At 47.6% G+C, this 15,727-nt stretch overlaps 1 protein-coding gene across 1 annotated transcript in view; it reads left to right on the top strand.

The window, feature by feature from the left end:
- Nucleotides 1-11,873: 11,873 nt before the first annotated feature.
- Nucleotides 11,874-15,727, top strand: part of RAPSN (receptor associated protein of the synapse) — an 8,990-nt gene continuing 5,136 nt past the window's right edge. Inside the window, exons 1-2 of the mRNA XM_011356984.2 lie at nucleotides 11,874-12,382; nucleotides 12,953-13,291. Coding sequence (XP_011355286.1) covers nucleotides 12,191-12,382; nucleotides 12,953-13,291 — 531 coding nt within the window. The 5' untranslated portion in view covers nucleotides 11,874-12,190. The remainder of the gene's footprint in view (nucleotides 12,383-12,952; nucleotides 13,292-15,727) is intronic.

Raw genomic sequence — 15,727 nt, 5'->3', positions numbered from 1 at the left:
TTTTTTTTTTTTTTTTGTGCTGCCAAATTGGTTTTGCTAGAACGACTGCTGAAGGGGAAATATTTAAACTTGCATTTGAATATAAAAAAATCTATTTTTCTAGAACTTCATAAGATAACCACTTGATTTTGTGATTCCAATTCTTTGTAATTGTCTTCAGAGCAGCCCTACTAGCACATACCGTGTGGTGTTTGTATTTCTGTGAACACACAGCCAGTCCGTTTCTAGGCTTTGTTTCTGTGTGCTTAGTTTTAAAGACAACTTTGAAGTAAACAATGAAATAAAAGATGTCACTAAAACCTTTGAGGCTCCTGAGCACATTTTGCTGAAATAGTTTGTGGGGCTTGAGGAGACCGCATGTATTCTTATTTTTGTTTTTCTGAGTTCTCAACTGCAGAAAACACCTGAACCCCTTTCCTTTTTTGACAGCAGGCTGCAATTTGAGCCCCAGCCGGCCCTTTTTCTTTTTTCTTTTGTGGCTTCTCACTGCAGCGACCCTGCTGGGAGCCTTCAGACCCCCCTGGCCCCTTCCCCTGGGCCTGCTGTCCTCACCGCCATGCTTGTTCCTACAGTCTCCACAGCAAAATGTGATGCTTTGATTTTTTTGTTTTTGTTTTTGTATTGTTTTTGTGTTTTTGTTTTGAATTTTTTCCTTTCTTACTAAGATTATGCCCGGAAAAAGCAAGTTTTGCATGTTTCCTGCTGTTTCTTCACACCTTCGTATATATCACCTTCACCTCTCTGTTTTCTATAGTTTGTGCAAAAACTGACTGATTTAAAAGGGTTTCAAAGGAGCTGTTTTAAATTGTTGTGGGGTTGATTTTTTTCAAGATTGTATTGTTTAATTTTGGAGTGGCAACTTTCTCCTCTATTGCCCTAAGAGCGTTTGCCTGTGCACTTAGACTGTCACCTCATGTGGCCTCCAGGCCTCAGCGGGGCGTCCAGGAGGCTGGCTCCTCTGCTCAGAAACGGGTTGGGAGTGTGCCCAGGGAGGCATGAGGAGCAGAGATAGAATCCAGAAGGTGGCTGCGGGTGGTCAAGAGGCTTAGCGCGTTAGGGGTAGAGAGCATCCCTCAGCTGGGGAGGAGGAGGGAGCTCCAAACCACTCCGAGGAGGCCATCTGTGCACTAAGCGGCAGTACACCTGCCAGCGCTTTTCCTAGGTGACAAGCACAATACTACAGTCTTCACACTGTTTACAGCCCTGGCCACCAGCCACCCCACACTGGCTCTTCACCGCAGCTCTGCTCTTGCTTAGCTAGTGGGGTGGGGTAGGGGCGGGGGTTTGTTTTTTTAAATCAGGTGAAGAGCCAAATAGCTACTGTCCCTGGGTGCCAGGCAAGCCAGTTCCTTGGTTCCCTGAGGGGAACTTGCCCTCCTCTCTTGTGGTACCATCCAGCCTCAGGGTGTTGGGAACTTGAGTAAGAATGTGAATGGTAGAGGGCGAGGCCAGAGGAGTGAGAGGTCACAGGATGGAGCCTTGGAGGTAAGAGGTTGCAGAGGGAGGAGTTGGTGACAGAGCCCACTCAGACCTAAGCCGTGGGTGGGTGGGAGAGCTGGGAAGTAGGACTGTCCAGGGAAGGGCGGAGAGGGGTAGCTGAGGGATGTGGGAGGGGGCGGGGAAGGTAGAAGCACTGTTAGCATCGTCCATTCTGGCTGATGAAGGAAGGGATCCCAGCAGGATTTCTGCTCTGGGACCCAGCGGGTTGCCTAGTGTTACGCTCGAGGCCTCTCTTACGAGGAGGAAAGGGTGGCCAGTTGGAGGCCCAGTATGGTAGGCTGCTTAATTTCCTGGAAGGGGCGATTGGATGGAAAGAGGCCAGGAACCCCGGCCTGAGCAAGACTGCCGGGCACCCCACAGTCTGACTGCACAGAGCCGCCTCTGTTGGCAGAAGGCGCTGAGGCTCCCCTTCCTGTGTATTCAGAATCCGTGTTTGCCAATATATTTTGCTTTCAATTCCAAGAGGAGCTCTGGGAAAACCTGTGGATAAAACCAAATGCCAAACGTTGGACGTTGTTTCCTTTTCCATTTCTCTCTCTGATTGTTTTAATTGTTCTGTGGTGGTTTTAATGGATTTGAGACCCTGGAGCGGCAGCTGCCTTTCTGATTTCCAGCTGCTTTTTGTGAATAATTTAAAAAGAAAAAAAAAAAAAAGAAACTTTACATTTTGGAGACAAACCTGTGTGAGTTTTTTATTGGTACAAACGTTGTATTTAACACTAGGGGTTTTGTACAGTTTTTTGCCTTTTCTACTAGAAAACAATGTAAAGTGATTTCACAATGTGAAGAGAAAAAAAATTGCCACTATGACCAAACGCACAGTCTGTTCTGCAGCAACAACGGGATTCAATCAACTCAAAGTCGTGATTCAGCCGTAGAAATGCTTTTCCTTTACTTTGTTTGAGCTTTTCCTTTCTTTCCTGTTTTGATTTGCAAAAGAAAATGTCTTTTTTGTGTGAACTTGTGTTGTACTATGTAGAAAATTATGGATTTTACTTTAATGGTTTAAAAAAAAAAGGCAAGAAGAGCCCTTGTCGCTTTTCTGACCTGATCACAGAGTTTGTGTAGTGGATTAAAAAAGAAAAAAAAAATGTTAAAAGTTTGGAGCAAGGGAGTATGTGTTTAAAAGGAATCTCCTTCCTTTTTTTGTGTGTTTTTCCTTTTGTCCCGATGGGGAACCTAAATCTGTTTTAATTGCACAGACACACGGACAAAAAGTCATTTTGTATCTGCCAAGTGTGGTACCTTCCTTTGTTTATTTGCTATTAAACTGTTTGAGAAGAATTAATGTTGTCTTCAGAGTTATTGATTGTTAGTGAGCGGCGGGTCCCTGAGACTGGTGGGATTGGTGGCATCCTGGAGAAGGGTGGGTGCCCTGGTATGGTGGCATCTCGATGTACCTGTTCGCATGCAGCTGAACCCACCAAAGGCTCCCAAAAGAGGAAAATTTCTCCCAGAAAACTGCCTTCTCCAGCATCCTCTATCCTTTTGCAGCATATTCCTGCTGATATGGCAGCACCTTAAAACTTTTTTGGCCGCCTTATTTTTGTGCTTCCATTCTCAGCAGTGGCTGCTGCTCTGCGAATTGGCCCAAACCTGTGAGTGCAAGTCCTTTCCATGGGCTGCGGAGTCCTGTGCCCAGGGAGGCGGCCGACAAGCACAGGACCTGGGACGCTTCCTCTCCAGGCCTTTACTGTTCTAGCCCAAAGTGGTCCAGCTCCTTTCCCCCTTATTCTCACCTCAGAACAGTGTCACAGAAGGCCGTTTCAGAGGTTCCTTGGGTTTACTCTCCAGTAATTCTAGATCACTCTTCAAGTGGGGCCCTATACCTGCGTGGCCTCGATCCTCTGTGAATGCCAGGCTCAGCCACTGGGCAGGGAGTCTCAGGCCCTCTGGCCAAATGTATAAGCTTGTCTGCTCCTTACCTGCTCCTTTGCTGCCACTGCCACCGTCGCTCCTCCAGGAGGCCAGCCCTTGGAAAGCTGGTGCCTGTCTGGAGGCACGCAGCCAGCACAAGGCCTGTGGGCAGCCAGTCAGCCTTCTCAGAGTCCCCTCTGTGGGCTGTGTCTGGAGGAGCATTTCCTAGTGGCGGTTGCCCTGAGGACTGGCCATCAAATGTTCCATCAGGTAAGGGTTCCGAACACAGATAAACTTGGGGATGTTGCCGCCTCATTTGTATTCATTCAAAGTATTCAACTAAAAACCAAAACTTTGTATTAACATGAAGAAATTATCTGAGCTAATGTTTGTTGAGCACAGTCCAGGTGCTGTGAGAAACGCTTGATATACATTACATATTCCAGTCTTTATAGCGTCCTTGTTCCCATCCCCATTTGCAGATGAGCAAACCAAGGTTAAAAGAAATTGGGTTGCCTTCTAGAAAGTGGCACGCACCGATAACCAAACCAAATCTGCCTGACTCCCGAGCCCTCTCAACCACGGCTGAGGAGAAGTACCTCAATAAAAGCAAATAAATGTGCTTTAGTTAACCTGTGCGGTCTCACCGCACATGGTTGCACAGTGTCCCCTATGCTCTAGTGAAAGGATCTTGGTGGACCCTACAAGCGTGGCTCCCTCAGGTGGTGAGTCATTATGGCTTTGCCCTCCTCAGAGCAGCTGTCTTGGTGTCTAGGGGGGTTCATTGGTGACTCAGTGCTTCCCAATAGCGTGCTCCTGTGGGGCACTTCCTGTGAGGACAGCTTCCCAGACAGCACGCCTGCCACGTGAGTCTTCCCAAGACCTACCACCAGAACTATTGACCTGTTTAATTTTTTTCATTCTTTTAACACACACACCATAAAAATTTCCACTTTAACCATTTTTCAGTGATATTCAGTACATTCACCGTGTTGTACAACCGTCACCTAATGTTTTAAAGCAATTTGAAATACACCTTTTCAACTTCGCCTTGTTCTCTTAGTATGTGTGAAATCCCAATTTCAGCATCCTAATTATATGTTTTAAAATACGCATCAAGCTACATAACCATTCTCTGTGTGTGTGTGTGTGTGTGCGCGTGTGTGTCCATTACACGCCATTGCAGGTCTGCATTTCACACTTAGGGAGTTCGGGTGAGGATGGAGAGTCGGGCTTTTTCTGTGGACTCCCTTCCCAGACTTGTTTATAATTAGGGGGTGATTGAACCTGAAGTTCTCTCCTGTCTTGATTTTCTCTTTTAATTGAAGTATAATTGAGTGCCAGTATGTTAGTTTCAGGTGTACAACAGTGATTTGATGCTTAGATACATTGCGAAGTGATCGCGGTGAGTATGGTTACCTTTTTACACCATACAAAAGTTATTACAGTGTTATTGACTATACTCTGTGTTCATTACACCTCCACGTTAGCACAGGTTTTTCTGACTCAAGATCAAGGTGATCTAGATCTTCTCTAAGTCTTTGCCTTAGAACTCCTGTGTTCCTGAGACAACTCGATGTAAAAATAAATGTTAAGTACAACTTGAACATCTTCCAATTTAACATCAAACTTAAAGGCTGTTGTTTCTTTAAATTTTACACAAGGGAATATGCCAAAAGTACTGTTTTCAAGCTTTTAAAACTTAGACTCGTGTATCTTTATAATCATATTGGCTGTGTCTTAATTAAACTATTCCTTTGAAAAACACGTTCAGTCACCTTTTACTTGAGTAGATTCCTCTACCTAATTTCTGCCCACTCCTGGCACGCTGCAGAGACGGCCTCGGCACTGCCTTTCTCGGTCAGCACACAGCTTCCTCAGCGCTCCCGGTTGTGTACATGCTGTGCCCGCCCAAGTGTCTCAGTCCCTGGTGAAGAACAGCCGTTGGGAAGGAAATGAGGACCAGGTTTGTCCCTTCACCTTGGGAATGTCAAAGTAATGTCTGATAATGTAGCCCTGCCTGAAGGGAAGGCTTCTTGCATTTTCTTCTTTTTTTTTTTTAAGCATTTTCTTCTCTCAGAAGTCCTTTCCAGCCCCCACCAGTTGGTGTTTAATTCCTCTTGCATACGTTGACTTTCTCTTTACTGGTAAAGGCTCCAGCTATAGGGAGGGCCCTTGTTTTTTAAATCAAAGTCAAAGTCTTGGGATGGGAAATTGAACACATTTCAACTGGAGAGGCCCATCCTGACACTCTTCAGTCAAGACTTGGACCCTGCCTCTATCCCCACCCCTCTGTGGGGGTCCCACTGACTTGAGGCCTGAGGTTTTGGTGTTTTTAAACCACTCGAGGGAGATAATTCACACTATAAATTCACCCATTTAAAGCATGCAAGTCATTGGTTTTTAGCTTTGTGCAACCATCACCACAGTCTAATTTTAGAACATTTTCATCATTCCCCCCACCCCCCCACCCCACCCCAAAGAAATCCTGTTCTCATTAGCAGTCACTCCCCTTCCCCCTTCACCGCCATCCCCAGCCCTGGCAGCCACTAATCTTTCTGCTCTATTACAGATTTGCTTATTCTGGACATGTCATGTAAATGTAGTCACACAGTATGTGCCGCTGTGTGTCTGGCTTTCTTAACCTACCTCCTGAGGCATGCTTTCCTTTCCTCCCGCTCCTTGAAAACAACTCAGCACTAACCTTGCACCACCTGCTCCTGCCATTCCTAGCCCTCCTGAGCTTGTCTTCTCGCAATCCAGCCATCTTTCTGCAGCCACCCTGTCCCTTCCACTTCTTCCAGCCCCTGTGGACCTGCTGCATCGTCTCCCTCACCCTGGGTCTGGCAGTCTTCTAGACCTGCCTGCATTGTCCGGTATGATTACTCACTAGCCACTGTAGCTATTGAATGAAATTTCATTACTCAATTTCACAGTGAAGCCACATGTGACTAGTGGCTACTGTATTGGACAGGACATTTTCATCATCACAGATACAATGGTCAGGACTGTTCTAGACAGTTAACTGCTTTTAGGAATACAAAATAACTACCATTTATGAATCACAGCCACTACGCTATTCCACCAGCAACTGACAGCATAGGAAGGTGGAGAGACTGAGGCACAGAGAAGCTGCAGTTCCTCTGTCACATGACTATAGGTAGGAGAGCTGGAGTTGAACCCAGGTCAGCCTGACCAAAAGTCCTATCGAGCATACTCTTGGGAGTGTCTGTGGTGGACCCTGGGTGCTCTGGTTGAAAATCTGCTTCTAAGATGGTATGTCATAAGACCATGTCTTATTCCTTACTGGTCCCCCGGGCTGGCGGATAATAAGTATTCAGGAAACAGTGAGTGACTAAATGAACAAGTACCAAAGATGACAACTGCTTTTATCCAAGAGTTTTCTCCCCGCTCCCCCACCACATACTACCTTAGAGTTTTATTTAGAAATTTCTATTCATTCCAGAAGAAAGAGAATAATTTATTTTCATACCTGGTTTATAGGTGGTTAGCTACCAGCCAGTACCCAGATTCTTCATAAACCTTCAGTGGCTGTGAAACGAATGACAGCCAAGTTTCTTGGAGCCACTTTACAGGAATCCTGCTAATACAACTGAAGCAGTTCACCAGGGGCTCAAGGAAGTTGGTGCCAGCTCCTGTTTGCGGGATGCTTAGCTGCAGAGCACCCCTTTGAAAAGGAAGGCCCCTGAGGAAGGGGGGAACCTACCCGTGACCCTCCAGCCCTGAGAGTGCCACTGACCCAGTCACCCCTAAAATGTGCCCAGAGCCTGAGGCTTATGTGACACAACAGCAATTTTAAAACGTCATTTTAGGGTTTGAGGGTATTTTTTTTTAATGCAAAACATTCACATTGTTATAGAGGAGGCCTTAGAAAAGCTTGTGTTTAGGAGTCTCTTAATTTGACTGTAATACCAACTGTGTGACCTTGGGCAAGTGACTTGGTTCTCTCAGCCTCAGATTCCTCATCTGTCAAATGGAAATGAAAACGCCCACCCAGTAGAGTTAGCAAGTTAAGAGATTGTCCCAAACACTTGCCACCATGCTGCCCTGGCGAGCGCTTGTTGAAGTTGCTAACAACCCTAAGTACATAAAAGTTACAAGTGCGCGTTTTCTCATCCCACAGGCCATCGATAACGTCCTCAGATGGGGTGGGTATGCTTCCAGAAATTTCCCCTGTATACAAAAATATGTACACATGTAATTTTTGTTAAAAAAAAAAAAAATGAGATCATGCCATCACGTACAGAATGTTCTGCAGCTTGCATTGTTTCGGTTGCTGTGTCGTGAGTGCCCCTCCACTGGGTCCATGTACCGGTATCCACAACTCGTTTTGAGAGGCTATATAGCATTTCATGGTTTCTCAATCACTCTCCTAGTGGACGTAGGTTATTTCCTGGTTTTTTTGTTTTGTTTTGGTTTCGGTTTTTTTCCCATTTATTATAAACAAACAATTCAAGGAAGGTTCGGGAGGTCCATGAGAGGGACACACTAGTTCAGTGTTTATAAGCAAGTTCTTATCCTCTCCTTTAGTTTTCACAAAAACCTACCTTACCAGAGAGGTGATACCCCATTTACAACTAGCAAAACAAATTCCTCAAGAGGGACAGACTTCCCAAGGATCCCGATAATCACTAGTTGTGGCGATTACCAGGATCCCCTCCAGTTAACATTTATCGTGCTCCTGGAGCAGAAGTTGCAAATGCGGGTGTCTGCAGAGGCCAGGCAGGTGATGCAGGTGTGTGAAAGGAAGCCAATCTAAGATGGCAGGTGACACCTGGCTTCGTTGTCAAGGCAAGAATAGGGAGTGGTGGGGGCGTTTTTGGTCTCTCGGGGCCAGACACCTTCCATTTGACTGGTTGACACAGAATCACAGACCGGTGTCGCTTGGGTTTCAGTCTCCACGAGAAGCAGGAAATGCAGGTTTTTATATGAAATCTCCAGATAACAAACGTAGCCAACCGAGAAACCTTCAGCCCTCGCATGCCAGATCGTGACCCCTGTTTCAGGCCCAAACTTAATATTCTACTTTCGATTACAAAACAGGGATCTAGAATGTGAGGCACATAGCTGGTACCTGACACAGCAGGTGCCCCCGGGCCCTGCTGACCCTGTAAGGTTATGTGGCCCAGAAAAGACCCTTGTATTTTATGGCTTGTCCTCCTGACTTCCGGGGTCCTCTTGTCCACCTTCCTTGCTGGGCGTTAGTGAGCAAGGCTTGTCCACTGTCCACTGTCTCCTTTGTATACACTTCTGCCCACCCGTGCCAGGGTCTTCAATATGTTCCCAGTGAGTTGTGTGTCAGGTAAAGATCATGATTCCTGAAAATGTGTCCAATTCCCCCTCACTGTTCTCCCTTTCCCTCTCCTCCTGGGACAGTATCCTGGTTCAGAGAGGGACCCCCCAGAATCACACTGTTTGGGGGCCAGTCTGTGCTCTGTCTCTAGCAGTGTGGTCTCTGGCACTGTGGTACGTCTCGTGCCTCCGTTTCTTTCTGTACACTGGAGGAAATGCTTACCTTAGGCAGTGTTCATTGTTATCATTCCTTCTGTTGGTCTCCTCTCACTTCGCCAAGGGCTGTGCAGGTGCTAGTGGTATAAAGACAAACCACAGCCCTTCCCCTAAATGAGCATGACCTTGCCCTAACTGTGTGCAATATTCAGCAGACAGCTGACTCTGAGGTGGAGGAAGCCTTTCTCCTGTCAAGTTTTCAAGTTTTGAGATCACTGAGTTCTCAGGTGCTTGAAAGGCTGTGGTCCCAGACTCTTTTAGGGTACGCTGCAGGCTGCTCATCTTCTTTCCTTCCTGCCAAAGACTCAAGGTGAACTTGCGTCTGGATTACTGAATGGGAGAGAATCTGCTGGCTCTCTGGCATTTTTCCCGTGGGCCCAGCTTCCTTCCCCTCTGGAGGTTAACTTCAACCCAGGACCCACCTCCCAGATGAGAGGAAGATCCTAGCCAACTCTCTTGTGCCAGTGGCTCGCCGACTGGCCACAGTACCTCCCTCTCATCCTCCATTTCCCAGCTCTCCGTGCTCCAGGTTCAAGTGCACTTCCCCCTGAGAAGTCCTGGTGCCTTCGTCTAGTTTCATAGGCCCACTCCTATATCCCCTCTACCTCTGCTGAGCCATAACCCTGGGGCATGGGCCCCTGAGCTGGCCATGCACCCCTCCCCGCCTCAGATTGCCCCTCTCTGAATCCATCTGGCTCACAGTAAACAAGTCATCTCTCCCTGTGCTCAGTTTCCTAGGCATGGGGCCCGGCATGGCAGGCAGGCTAAGTCTGCAGCAGTTACTGTAAATTTCAAAATTAAACTTTCATCCCTCCCCTGTTTCCCCATTCATTCATTCAACATATTTATTGAGTGGCCACTGTGCCAAGTTTTGCTCTGAGAATACAATCGATGAATGAGACAAAGTCCTTGCCTACACATTTGAATGGGGGAAGAAGACATTAAGCAAATAACCTCATCAACAAATGTAACACTATAGAGGTAAATATTGCATCAGAATGGAATATAATTCTCTGAGAGTATAAACTGATTCACTCAAATTAGGACTTGACCCCAGATTGTTGCGGGAAAAGGAAGAGAGGGATGAAGAGGTGCAAAGGCCCTGAGGCAAATAGATTGCGCACAAGTCCTGAAAAACTGGACACAGATTTACTACATGACTCAGCAACTCCACTCCTAGGTACATATTTCAATTCCAAGAAAAATAAACACATGTCCACATGGAAACTCGTCCATGAATGATTATAGCATCATTATTCATCATAGCCCCAAAGTGAAAGAACCCAAATGTCCATCCACTGATGAATGGATGGATAAACAAAACGGTATAGCCATACAATGAATACTATGCAGCCATTAGAGGGAATGAAGTACCGATTCATGCTGTAATATGGATAAACCTTGAAAACATGATGCTAAGTGAAAGCAACCAGTCACAAAAGGCCACATGTTATATGACTCCATTTATATGAAATGTCCAGAATAGACCAGCCCTTAGAAGGTAGGCTGCGATCACGAGGTGCATTAGTCTACTCAGGCTGCCATACACAGCAAAGCACCACAGGCTGGGGGCTTAAACAACAGAAATTTGTTTTCTCACAGTTGTGGAGGCCAGAAAGAGATCGAGGTATTTATGGAAAGGGTTGGTTTCATTCGGCGGCCTCTCTCCTTGGCTCGTAGATGGCTGTATTTTTCCCCTTGTCTTCACATGGTCTTTCTCCTCTGTGTGTCTGTGTCCTAATTTCTTATGACACTAGTCATATCCGATTAGGACCCATTCCAGTGACCTCACTTTACCTCTTTAAAGACAGTGTCTCCAAGCAAGTCACATGATGTACTGGGGGTTAAGACATCAACATATGAATGGGGGCCACAGGATTCAGCCCATAACATGGGAGAAATGGGAAATGACTACTGATGAATTCAGGGCTTCTTTTTGGGGTGATGAAAACGTTCTGGAATTAGTAGTGATCGATGCACAGATTTGTGAATATACTAGAAACCACTGTCTGTTCTAAAAGAATGAACTTTGCCCTGGGGCAAGAAGGAGCCTGGTTTGCAGAGAGGGAGGAGAAAAATGGGGGAGATGAGCTGGCAGGTTGACGGAGGCCCATTACCTAGGGCCTCTCAACCCCAGGAGCCCCAATATTTCAAGCATCTGCTCCCTGCATAAGACTTTGCCCTTTTCCACAATATCTGGAATTAAATCTCATTATTAGGGACCCTTTCAAACTGGGGCTGGGATTGGAATAAGGACACTTTTTAACCTTCGAGGGCCAACTTCCGTCCCTGGTGGGTGGTTTGCCATGGAGCAGACACAGCTCAGGGCGACCTCTTGCTTGTCAACACGCAGAGTGTTTCCTGTGTGCCAGGCACTGTTCTTAAGTCCGTGTCAACTAGTATGTCATTTAGCTCTCCTAACGATCCAGTGAGGTAGGTACCATTTCTCTCTTTCTGAAGTCACGCTGCCCACACAGCGAATGAATGGCAGAGTCAGAATTCACACTCTGCCAGCCTTGGTCCATGGTCCACGCTGTTACTCACGACGTTTATGCAGCCTCCTAACGACCATGTAAGTTAGGGTTTATCAGCCTATTGTTACCCTCATCTTACAGATGAGGAAACCGAGGCCCAGAGAGGCGAGTGACTTGTCCATAGTGGGTCACACTATGAGTTAGGGTGTCAGATGTGGGCATGTGCATGGGTAAGTCAACTTGGTGCCCAGGAAATCACAGGAACAAAGCCTGAGGGAGGGTGGGTCGGGGGCGGGGGGGATTGGGGAAGGCAGTGATGGAAAGAAGCAGGGCGCAGGGCTGGGCACTGCCCCCGCCTCCCTGACGCCTGCGTGCCCAGCCACCCCTGTTCCTCCCAGCTCTTAGCCTACTCCTGGAGGCGGCTCCTTGGCAAGGCTGCAGGAGGGCCTGCCCTGCCCGGAGGGTCAGGGCCAGCATTAGAGGTGTTGGAGAGATGCCCGAGGGGATGCCCAGGGGGCAGAGTTCCTGCATCTCCAAGAAGCCACCTCCCAGCTTAGGGGGTGGATGCAGCAGAGGCCCGCGTGACCTTGCGGCTGACATTCCTCAGCGGCCACGTGGCCCCAACTGGCAGGGACAGCTGCAGACAGGGGCTGAACCAATTTTGTTCCCAAGGTGGCACCCGCTTTCCATCAGGCCCTGCTCGGCTCCTGCCCGCCGCTGCCTTCCTTCCCAGGGCTCACCGGCAGCTGGCACAGTGTGTCCCCCGCCATGAGTGCCTAGAGGCACAGAGCCACCAGGGTCTGTCCGTGTGGGGCGCGGGCTCTGGGAAGATGGGGCAGGACCAGACGAAGCAGCAGATTGAGAAGGGGCTCCAACTGTACCAGTCTAACCAGACAGAGAAGGCTCTGCAGGTGTGGATGAAGGTGCTGGAGAAGAGCTCAGACCTCGTGGGGCGCTTTCGTGTGCTGGGCTGCCTGGTCACGGCCCACTCAGAGATGGGCCGCTACAAGGAGATGCTGAAGGTGGGAGTGCCCAGTGGCTGGCGTGGGAGGGTGGGGCCAGGGCTGGAGTTCTCCCAGGCTTCTGGGCCTCCCTCTGGGCCCCTCAGGCTCCCCTGTGTCCCATAAGCTGGTAGTGCAGGACCGAGGCCCTGAATCTACGTCTAAGGCCCCGGGTCTTCGATGCTGGGTCTCAGCTTCGGACTTGGGCCTGTGGCCTTGGACTTTGGTGTGTGAGACTCAGACTGAGTTTCTCAGCTTTGGGGTTTGGAGATCTCGAGGCCAGTCTCAGAGTCTAGGTTCCAGCCTTGGTGTTTGGGGTTCTGAGGCTGAGCCTGGGGTGGGGGCACTCGCTCTAGGTTTGAGGCTGGGAGTGGGTGGGGGTGGAGACTGCAGATCTGGGCTGGGGTGGAGAAAATGAAAGCTCTGGATCTGAGCTTGGGAGATGGAAGCTCCAGGGCTGAAGCTTCTAGTCTGTGATTGAGTGCAAAAGTTCTGGGTCTGAAGCTTTGTCATGTGAGTCTTGGCGGGGTGGAGGGAGACTCAGGTCCGGGTCTAAGTTGACAGCCTCCTGCCCACCACCCCTGTGGGCAGTTTGCTGTGGTGCAGATCGACACAGCTCGAGAGCTGGAGGATGCCAACTTCCTCCTGGAGAGCTACCTGAACCTGGCGCGCAGCAACGAGAAGCTGTGTGAGTTTCACAAGACCATCTCCTACTGCAAGACCTGCCTCGGACTGCCTTGCACCAGGGCAGGTGCCCAGCTTGGAGGCCAGGTCAGCCTGAGCATGGGCAATGCCTTCCTGGGCCTCAGCCTCTTCCAGAAGGCCCTGGAGAGCTTCGAGAAGGCCCTGCGCTACGCCCACAACAATGACGACGCCATGCTCGAGTGCCGCGTCTGCTGCAGCCTGGGCAGCTTCTATGCCCAGGTCAAGGTGGGTCCGGGCCCCAGGTGGAGGGTGATGGTGGGCTCAGCCTCCCTGAGAGCCTCTTGTGAGCCCTGCTCCCTGTTGCATGGCCTTATTTAGTCTTCCCGTTTAGGTAGGGATGAGGTGGATGGGTCTGGGAGGGAAAACACTTACCCAGGCGGGTAAAGAGTGGGTCAGGAAGGGCAGAGCCAGAATTCAAACCTTGGTCTGTCTTGGGAAATGGGAGGCTCCTGGGCGAGGACAGGCCATGAACCTGCAGTGCCACGTGCTTGTGTGATCTTGGACATGCCACCTCTCCTCTCTGAACCTGGGTAGGTATATCTGTATAACTAGGGAGAATAGGACCCACCGTACAGCATGGTTGTAAGGATTTAGTCATCAAATATTTATTGAGCATTGACTGTACTCCGGGTACTGTTGGCCTTGGGTGTAGCAATGAGAACAACAGCAAAGTCCCTGGCCTCATGAAGCTTACCTTCTATTTGGGGGAGAAAGGCAATAAACACCGTGAGTAAGTCCACTATATAGCATGCCAGAAAGTGCTTCGGAGAACGGAAAGCAGGGAAAGGGAGATGGGGAGTGCTGAGGAGGGGGCGTTGCAATTTCAAACAGGGTGTTGGAAGGTCTCTCAGAGGTGCTGTCTGATGCCCTGAAGGAGATGAGAGGGTGAGCCATGCGGAAATTTGGCAAAGAGTGAAAAAGCAAGAAGAGCTAAAGCAAAGCTCTGCCTGGGGGGAGCGTACCTGGCATGCTCCGGGAAGGACGGAGGCCAGCGTGGCTGCGGCAGGCACGGGACAAGGAGATACGAGGTGGTGGGGTCAGAGAGGTAAGGGTGAGGAGAGAAGGCAGGTGGCGAACAAACTGATGGGGCCAGGGCCCACAGGTTTGTGGTCCTGAGCATGTTCTCCTTCCTCTAGGCATCCAGGCTGTGATCAGCCCACGACAGATGTTTATGCCTACCACATAATCGATGCTTAATAAATACCATGGTAAATGAGTGTGTAGATGCTAATGGATCAGAGATAGGGTGTTTGTAGCAACTAGACGGACGGGGGAGCCATTCAGTGAGATGCGATGGGATTCGAGAGGAAGAGTGAGTGGTGTTTTCAAACCTTTTTTATCATGAAGAAAATTAACCACGTGAGAAAATAAAGAAAATAATATAATGAATCTTTATATACCCACCACTTAGATTTAATAATGATTAATATTTTGCCATGTGATTTATGTATTTTAAACTGAATTATTGTGATATAAAATTATAGGCATCATGATATCATCCCCCGAAGTAGTGCAGTATGCATCTCTGGGGGGGAAAAAAAAGGGACATTTTCTTATATAAGGACGATTTTTTTATACAATTACTATGCTATTATCACACACACCATAATGAACAATTATCTCTTAAATTTCTCTACTTATGCTGAAAATCCACCTTTACGCTCTGTTTCTTTAAACTGAAACACAAACAAGAACCACACACTGCAGTGGTTATTATGACTCTTAAGTCTCTTTTGGTAAAAACTTCTACCCTCCGCTTTTATTCTCCATGATTTATTGAAGAAGCCAAATTACCTGTCTTGTAGAATCTTCCATCTCATTGTCTCTTCGCTTCCTCAAGGAATCGTGTAACTTGTTCCTTTATCTCTTTTACTCCCTTTGAACCGGAACTTAAATGACTTGGTTAGATTTGGGTCACACTTTTTTTGGTAAGAATACTGTATAAGTAATGCTGCATTCTTCATAGTGTATCATATTGGGTGACTGAGGGAGTGACAACCTGATCCCTCTGTTTATAGGGTTTACGTTTTTCCTTTCAGGACCATCGGGATAACTCGTAGGGTGACACTTTGGCATCCTGTGACTATTCGATTTTGCAGTAACATTTTCTGTAATGGTTTTAGCATCTATTGATATTTGTTGGCTGGATTGATTCTTTCATTCCAATTCTAATGAAATGGCCATTTCCAGGTTCTATCATTCCTGCTACAATTATTAGCTGGGATTTTTCTATGCAGAAGAACTTTCCCTCATCAACTGGGGCAAGTTGATTACTCTGAAGTACAGTTCATAAAGGGAAGGCAGAATAAATACTTTTTCCCTTTCCTTTTATTACCACTCCTTAGAATAAGGAGTTGATATAATAGCTGCCTTCGGTGTCACACTTATTGGTTTGTTTTGCTTCCTCTCTTTGCAGTATCTTTATGAAATCATGGTGGGTTTTTTTTTTATATTCAGTATTCTTCAGTCAATTGCAATTATTGTTCTTTTTGATGCTCATATTATTTTAACTGTAGTCAATGAGATTCCCTGCAATATGGCTCCATTGTCCTTTTGATAAGTTTACTTAGTCCTTGAAAGTATTTGCTTTCTGGACCAGTAAACTATCTGAGGCTCATTTTGTGTATTCTCTGCCCCAGACCTGGACTTAGCCATTTCTAC

The sequence above is a fragment of the Pteropus vampyrus genome, unplaced genomic scaffold (genome assembly GCF_000151845.1).
Source record: "Pteropus vampyrus isolate Shadow unplaced genomic scaffold, Pvam_2.0 Scaffold31, whole genome shotgun sequence".
In the NCBI taxonomy this organism is placed as follows: domain Eukaryota; kingdom Metazoa; phylum Chordata; class Mammalia; order Chiroptera; family Pteropodidae; genus Pteropus; species Pteropus vampyrus.
Note: the sequence above shows the minus strand (reverse complement) of the source record. Positions and strands in the feature narration are given on the sequence as shown.